Genomic DNA, 7,402 nt, shown 5'->3' on the forward strand with positions numbered 1-7,402 from the left:
CCTCCTGCCGCAGCTGCCGCAGGGCCCGGGCCAGCCGCTCCTCCGGCTCCGGCTCCGGCTCCGGCTCCGGGGCCGCCACCCCCGGCATCCTGCCTCCCGGCCGGGCCCCTGCCCAGAACTGGCCCGTCTGCCTGGCCAGAGACTATTCTTGTCCCTGCGGGGGAGGGAGGGGGCGGCGCAGGGCCCCTTCCCCCGCCCTTGGCAGGACCCCAAGGGCTTCCCCGGCAGGCTCAGGGAGGCCGGCTGGGAGGGAGAGGGACAGGTGGCCAGCCTGGGCGGCCCCCGGGCACCAAGCGGAGCCCCAGCCTCAGTGACTTGTCTAAGGTCACACGGCCTCCGGACCCTCAGGCCTGGGCTGCCCCAGCCCCGGCACCCAGCTCGCTCCTGGGGGGCCTCCGGCGAGCCGCTCTGGCAGAGGGTATTACCTGACGGGGCCGCCCGGACGGCCGCTCCCTGCTCGTTCTGGGGTCCGGCTGGGCTCCCGGCACGATCTCTGGGGAGCCGATCCGGGGCTCGTGAATAATGAAGGGCCCCGGAGGATCCGGTTCCCGCGGCACCTGCTGCGGAGGCCCTGTGTGCCAGCCCCCTCCTCTCCTCCCCGGCCTCTAATCCTAATCCTAATCCTAATCCCATTGGCAGAAATCCGCCTCCTTCCCCCATTGGGGGGCACCCAGGGAAGCCAGAGGCTGCGAGGCCCAGGGGAGGCTCCTTGGGGATAGGCAGCCCCAGTTCCTCGAGCACCCCAAGCAAGGCTTAGCGGAGAGGGCACAGAGCGAGCACCCTTGGAGTGGGGGGCACCGAGGCCGAGGGCGACGGGCTCGCTCGGCTGCTAAAGGGATTTCCTGGTTCCAAGGGCGGGGAGGAAGCGACTGAGGGCCTTCGGAGACCCCTGGTCTTGCCCGCGCTGGGGCGAGAAGCCCTGGGTCCACCTCGCAGCAGACGAGGGGGCGTCTGTCCTCTCCTGGGGGGCCTCTAAAGACGGGGTGCTCACTACCTATCCGGGGAGTTCAGACCACATGGTTGTTGAGATGGGGTCTCTTGGTCTCGCCCCTACACAGGACCCCCCGATGCTGAGCTAGGCCAGCCCAAGGCAGCCTGGCAGACCCCGCTCTCGGGGCTTCCCCAGACTGATGGCAGACCTGGCACTCCCTCACCTACCACCTTAGCCCACTGCCACCCACAGCTCACGGCTGCAGGGGGCCCGACACCCCACTTCATGATGCCCTGGGGCAGCTCTCCGGACGAACTCCAAGCCACGTTGGCCTTTTGGCAACTTCTGCCCTGGAGGCCTGGCTCTGCCCTCTGGGCCGAGCAGAACCAGCCTAACCCCTCTTCCAGGCAATAGCCTGGCATGTCCTAGAACCCGGCTCTTGTGCCCCCCGCCCAGGGGAAATGGAGCCTGGGGTCCCCGCAGAGGGCAGTCAGGGAGGAAGGGAAGATGGCTGGGCCGGAGAAGCAGAGCCCTCACCTTGCTGATGCGGCCCACACTGGTGACGTGGGTAGTGCTGCCCACACGGGCGACGGGCACGGGGGTGCTGATGTGGGTGACGGGCACGGGGGTGCTGCCCACACGGGCGACGGTCCTGGGGGTGCTGACATGGCTGACGGGCACGGGGGTGCTGCCCACACGGGCGACGGTCCTGGGGGTGCTGACGTGGCTGACAGGCACGGGGGTGCTGCCCACACGAGTGATGGTCCCGGGGGTGCTGATGTGAGTGATGGTGCCCACGCCGGAGCTGCTGCCACCAAAGTGGATGGGGGTGCCCCTGAGCCCCAGCGTCAGCTCTGTGCAGGGGGGAGATCCAATCGGAATTCAGGACGAAGGAATCCTCCCCCCAGAGGGGCCCCCCAAGCCTGGGCTCTGTGCCTGGGCAAGGCACCCAAAGCCCGAGGGGCCCTCCTGGCCCGGCACCCTCAGGTGGGTGAGATGGAACATCTGCCCTGGGGAAGCGCCATCCCTGACCCCCCTCCCGGGCCCCGGGCTCCTGGCTCTGTGCCCAGGCCGAGGTGGGGCTCGGAGAAGCCGGGCCCAGGCAAAGGCATCCCCGGAGGCTGTGCCTAGCCGGTGCCGGCTGGCAGGGAGATGCCAGGGGAGGGAACCACCGAGAACGAGTGTAAGAACAGCCCGGCCACCCCCTGCCAAGATGCCCCCCGGCCGGGCCGCTCGCCCACCTGCCCTCTGGTTGCCCACCGGGCCCAGCACCCGGCCGCCCACGGGCTGGCCTCGGCCGTCCTTGATCTCGATGGTGAAGGTGGTCTTCATGCTGCCCGGCTCGGCCGGCCTGACGGTGACGGGCAGGGCGCTGGGCTCCTCTGAGCCCGCCGGGGGCCCCCTCTGTCCGTTTTCAAGGGGCCTCCCCCGTGACGCGGCCGGGCTCCGCCCCCCCGGGCCCTCCTCTTTAGGGCGCTCCCGCTCCCTGGCCCCGACTCCCACAATCCGGGGCTCTGGCTGCCAGGAGGAGCTGCGGGAGCCGCCGCCGGGGATGCTGCAGGAGGAGGGAGGGCCCGGCTCTCCTCTCCCGCCGCCTGTGAGTGCCGGGCGCTGCTCGCTGGCCCGGAGGGGGCCCGGGGCTGCCCGATCCCCAGAGCCCGGGAGCCGCCCCCCGGCGCCCAGGGGCCCTCCTCGCGGGCTTGGGCCGGGGGGGATGGGCGCCTCGGACGAGGTGAATTTGCGGACCCGGTCCCGGACGGAGCTGGCCCTCTGGAAGGGGGAAGGGCTGGCAGGGCTGGCCTTGGGGAGCTCTGGGAGGGGGAGGCAGAAGGGGGCAGAGGTCAGGGCCAGGCCCAAACACTCCCCGACCCTCCCCTCCCCTTCTGAGGTCCCCGGGGCTACCTGCAGCCTGAGCCCTGCGGGGGGTGAGCAGCGACAGGGCGCGTTGGCAGGAGCGGGGGCTGGACTGGTGCAGAGAGGGCACTGCCAATGCCAATGCAGCAGAAGGCCGAGCAGGGGGTGGTGCCATGTGCATGCCCAGAAGAGAGGGAAAGCCGTGAGTGGGGGAATGGAGCGGGCCCCGAGCCTCATCCTGGCACCTAGAGCGCCCCTGAGTCTCCCTGCAGCCCCCAACACTCCCCCCACCCCATCTCCTCCCTTCTCTGCCAGTCTCTCGGCTCGGCCCCCGACACACTCACACACCGAGCCCCCCTTCCCGCCCCCCAACCCCGCCAAGCTGGGCGCCTTCCTGGGTCCCCTCTCCTCCCCCTCCTGCTCCCCTCAGACTTGGGTGCAGATGGAGGGAAGGTCCTTTGTCTCGAGCCAGAGGCCCAGGGTTCGAATCCTCCTCTGCCAGTTAATTGCCCTGGGCCTCAGTTTCCCCCACTGAACAAGGTGGCCTCTGCCTCCTGGGGAGAATGGGGGTGTGGCTCTTCCCCATCATGATCCCTAGCCAAGAAGGGGTTCAGCCTTGAACCCCGGCACCCCTGCCTGCGGGCCCTTCAGTGAGGGGGGCCTCCTCCGGAGGGTCCTGAAACAGCAGGCTCAGGCGGCCTATCTGATCCCTCCATTTTACAGAGGAGGAGACCGAGGCCGGGAGCAGAGCCGAGCCGGCGCAGGGACTCCAGCCTCAGGAGGCCGCCCCGACCGACCGGGCCTCCCCCCCGCCCCCCCGGCCCTCTCCTGTCGGGGGCAGCACGGCCGAGACGTCCGCCCAGGGCCCAGGAGGGAGTGGGGGGGGGGAGCCCGGGGCCAAAGCCTTATTGGGGAGAAGAATGCGCCAAGCCCTGGTTTCCCTTTCAAGGCTGGGAGGCAGGTCTGCCCGGACGGGCCACGGGGCAGCCTGGATAAACAGCCCTGCGTGCCCGGCCCTGACGGCGCGGCTGCCAACGCCGAGGCCTCCCTCCCGGGCACGCGGCAGGGAAAAGGGGGTCACAAGCCGCCCCGGAGCCAACCACACCTCAATGGGAATCGTCCTTTCGGTGCGCTGGCGTCCTCGGCCTCTGCTGACAGAGAACTCACTACCTCCCGAGGCAGCCCCCCTTTTCAGGACGTAATCCCTGACTGCAGCCTAAACCTAAACCCGGCTCTCCGGAGCTTCCCTCCACTGCAACGTGGACTGCCCTCTGCGGCCAAACACGCCAGGGCTGACCCTCTGCGGCCAAGCAGAGCAGGGCTGACCCTCTGCCACAGGCCAGGGCTGACCCTCTGCCACACGCCAGGGCTGACCCTCTCACAAAACAAGAGCGAGCCCAGGACTGCCCTCTTTTCCCTGATGCTCCCAAGCTCGAGGCCCCCCAGCCTAGGGCAGCCGAGGACTGGCCCTAAAGCCCCAACAGCTGGGCCTTTCCCAAGGCCCTTCCCCAGAGCCAGCCGAGGCCCAGCTCCTTACCAGCTTTCTTCCTGTCGGGGCTCCCGGTCACTCTCTCTGCCTCCGGCTCTCTTTGGCTTGGGCCCAGCTGAGGAGAAATGCAGCCTCGGATGGATCCCTTTGAGAGGCCGCCAGCCTTCCTGCTGACCCCACCAAAGGCACAGGGCCACCCCGGGCCAGGCTGCCCAGCCACGCCCAAGGCCACCGAGAAGGGCCCCGGTTCTCTCCCCGCTCTCCTGCCCCGGCCACTCACCTTGCCACTCTGGCCACTGCTGCCTAGATGCTGGCCTGGCACGTGCTCCCTAGGCTGGGCCAGGCAGGGTCCAGGGCTCTGGGGGGCCGGCAGAGGCTGGGGCTCCTCGGGGCTGATGGCCCTGGGGGGACTCCCAGAACCCGGCTCCTCCTCTGGGGAGGACCTGGGGGGCCCTTCACTGGCCTCCTCACCCCCTGCCTCAGCTGGGCGCAGGGCTGGCTCCGGGGACGAAGGTGTGGAAGGTGGGGTGGGCAGGCTGGGGGGCGTCGGGCCCAGAATATCCAGCAGCAGGAGGGTCCCGGCGGCCATGTCTGGGAAAGATGAGAAGTGGGGTACTCCCCAGCCCCCTCTCTGGGGACTTGGAGAGCCCTTGTTGGGCACCCCCCCCTCCTGCCAAGGCCTTACTGTCCAGCTCCAAGCGTGGGGCTTCTTCGGGCCACTGCTCGGCCTGGGCCGGGGGCTGCTCACGCTCGGCCTGCTGTTCTCGCTCCCTCGCCTGAGAAAGACAGAGCCAGTTATGGACAGAAACGGAGAGACACACAGACACAGAAGGACAGAGAGAGAGAGACAGACAGACAAGAGAAAGACACAGACAGACAGACAGACAGACAGACAGAAGGACAAAGAGAGGGACAGGGACAGACAGAGAGACACACCGAGAGACATTAGTGTCTCGGGGACTCCGGCCACTCCTGCCCAGCTGCCCGGACGTGCTGGCCACAACAGGGCATGCAAAGCAGCCGAGAGGAAGGGCAGGGCGCCTGGCACGAGCCGGCCGGCCCTCCGCCCCCACCCCAGCAGCCCGGGCAGGCGGAGAGGTCCGGAGGCCCAGGGGTTGGGCATGGCCCAGCCTCCTTGTTTTACACAAAGGGAAGCCGAGGTCCAGGGCCAGGAAGGTGGCCGGCCGGGAGGTAGAGGGGCAGAGCCGCGGGGAGACGCCGGGCCTGGACCCGAAGGCCAGGTCCGGGGCCTCGGTGGGGCGGCTCTTGCCGGGCCCCCTCCCACTCCTGGCCCAGCCCAGGTCCCCCCCCCCAGTGAGCCCCAGAAGGGCCCTGGGAGCTGGGGGACGGAGGGCCGGGGCTGAGGGGAGGCGAGTAACTAAACGAATGTAAACAAACTTCCTGCGGCCTCCATCCCAGCAGGAGCTGCCCAGCCTCCCCGGCGGCCTGTCCAAAGCCTCGTCTGACCGTCGGGGACGGGGATGCAGCGAGGTTCCTCCGTTCACGGCTGGAGGGGCTCAGGGTTGGCCCGGCCCAAGGTCACCCAGTAGAGTCGGGCCAAGGTGGGATGGGCCGCCCCTCCCTGAAGGCCTTAAAGGAGAGGCCGGATGGCCCACTGGTCAGGGATGTGGGGGAGGGGATTATCAGGCAGGCCGTGCCGGACTTGGTGGTCTCCAGCTCTGATAGTCTGTTAACAATGTCAGAGGCTGAGGGTCTGGGTTCCGGTCACTCCCTTGCTGGCTGGATGACCCCCATTGCCCAGCCCCGAGTGCTCTTCTGCCTTGAGCCAAAGCAGGCCTGATTCTGGTTCTAAGTGGTCAGAGCTTCTCCAGGGAGCCTCCCACACGAGAGGCCAGATCAGGCCGAAGCGGCCCGGCGGGCTCAGGCCCGGCTGTGATGGGCCCCGACCTTTCACCCCGGCTCCTGGAGAACAAACGGGTGCCTGGGACAGCTGGGGGGCCACGCCTCGCCCCGCTCCACCCCGGCACTGTGGCTCTGGGGAAGCCTCCCTTCCTGAGCCCCAAGAGCCTGGCCAGGGTGAGGGGGCATCCCTCCTGCTCCCCAGTGGCAGCGTGCCCCACAAAAACCTTCCTCGAGACCCAGAGAATCCCGAGGGGCCGCCCAGCACCCCCATTCCTCGTACAACTACAGCCGCCAACCTCTAGAAGCTCCCCAGAGAAGGGGCGGCCTGAGGGCCGGCAGGGCCCGAGGGGGCATCTCAGCCCATCTGTCTCGGAGCAGGAGCCAGCCAGCATCTGCTAGACTCACTCTGATGACGGGGAGCTCACTGCCTCTAGGGCCGGCCCATCTACCTTTGGAGTAAGAGCCAGCGGGGCCAGACTGGGAAAGGCCTTCGCTCCTGGCAAGTCGTCCCTCTCCCCCAACAAGCCCCTGCCAGCGACTCGTCCGTGTGTGTGTCCGAGCCGAGAGAACGTCAGACACAGGAGTCAGAACCGGACATCTGGCCCGGGCTTCCCTGCAGCTGTGCTCGGGGCCGGCTCCCCGCCCAGGGGGTCCCCACTCACCTCCTGGCGTGCCCGCCTTCGGGCTGCCCGCGCCTCGCTGTCCTCGTGGGAACTGGGCAGTCGTCCTGCTAAGGTGGCCGCTGGAAAAGGAGAAGAGGGCAGTGAGGGGCCAGGGCGAGGGCGGGCTGGGCTTGGGGGGCCGGGCTGGGGGCTGGGGCGGAGGGGAGGCCGTACCCTCGATCTCCTGGGCACGCACCCGGCGGATGGCCGCACGGATCAGCTTCCGCTCCTCGTATTCGCCGGCCGCCCGCAGCTGCAAGGAGGGCCAAGAAGTGGATGGGTCAGCGCTGGACCCCCGTGCCGTTCCCCACCCCCACCCCAGGCTCTGGCCCTCACCAGGGTGGTCAGTTCTTCCACGTCACTGATGGCCTCGAGCTTCCTGGACAGCAGGGCCAGGGCCGCCCGCTGCTCCTCCTCCTGCGCCTGGGAGCTGGAGGGACAAGCAGGATGGGAGGATGCAGTGGGGCACCATCCATGGGTCAGTCAACAAGCTTTTGGGGAGCTTTTATGGGGTGGGAAGAGAGAGGGAGGGAGGGACGGAAGGAAAGAAGAAAGGGAAGGAAGGAAGGAAGGAAGGAAGGAAGGAAGGAAGGAAGGAAGGAA

General features: G+C 68.6%; 1 protein-coding gene across 1 annotated transcript; it reads right to left on the reverse strand.

Annotated features, from left to right (window-relative positions):
* Positions 1 to 1,468: 1,468 nt before the first annotated feature.
* Positions 1,469 to 7,282, reverse strand: LOC123255310 (smoothelin-like; the record flags this gene model as incomplete). Its single annotated transcript, XM_044684130.1, has 9 exons — positions 1,469 to 1,785; positions 2,173 to 2,742; positions 2,834 to 2,914; positions 4,323 to 4,389; positions 4,555 to 4,865; positions 4,960 to 5,050; positions 6,800 to 6,879; positions 6,974 to 7,052; positions 7,136 to 7,282. Coding segments are annotated over 9 exons (1,743 nt in total), but the record flags the coding sequence as incomplete, so codon positions are not given.
* Between the last annotated feature and the right edge of the window lie 120 nt (positions 7,283 to 7,402).

This window comes from Gracilinanus agilis, unplaced genomic scaffold (assembly GCF_016433145.1).
Source record: "Gracilinanus agilis isolate LMUSP501 unplaced genomic scaffold, AgileGrace unplaced_scaffold43039, whole genome shotgun sequence".
In the NCBI taxonomy this organism is placed as follows: domain Eukaryota; kingdom Metazoa; phylum Chordata; class Mammalia; order Didelphimorphia; family Didelphidae; genus Gracilinanus; species Gracilinanus agilis.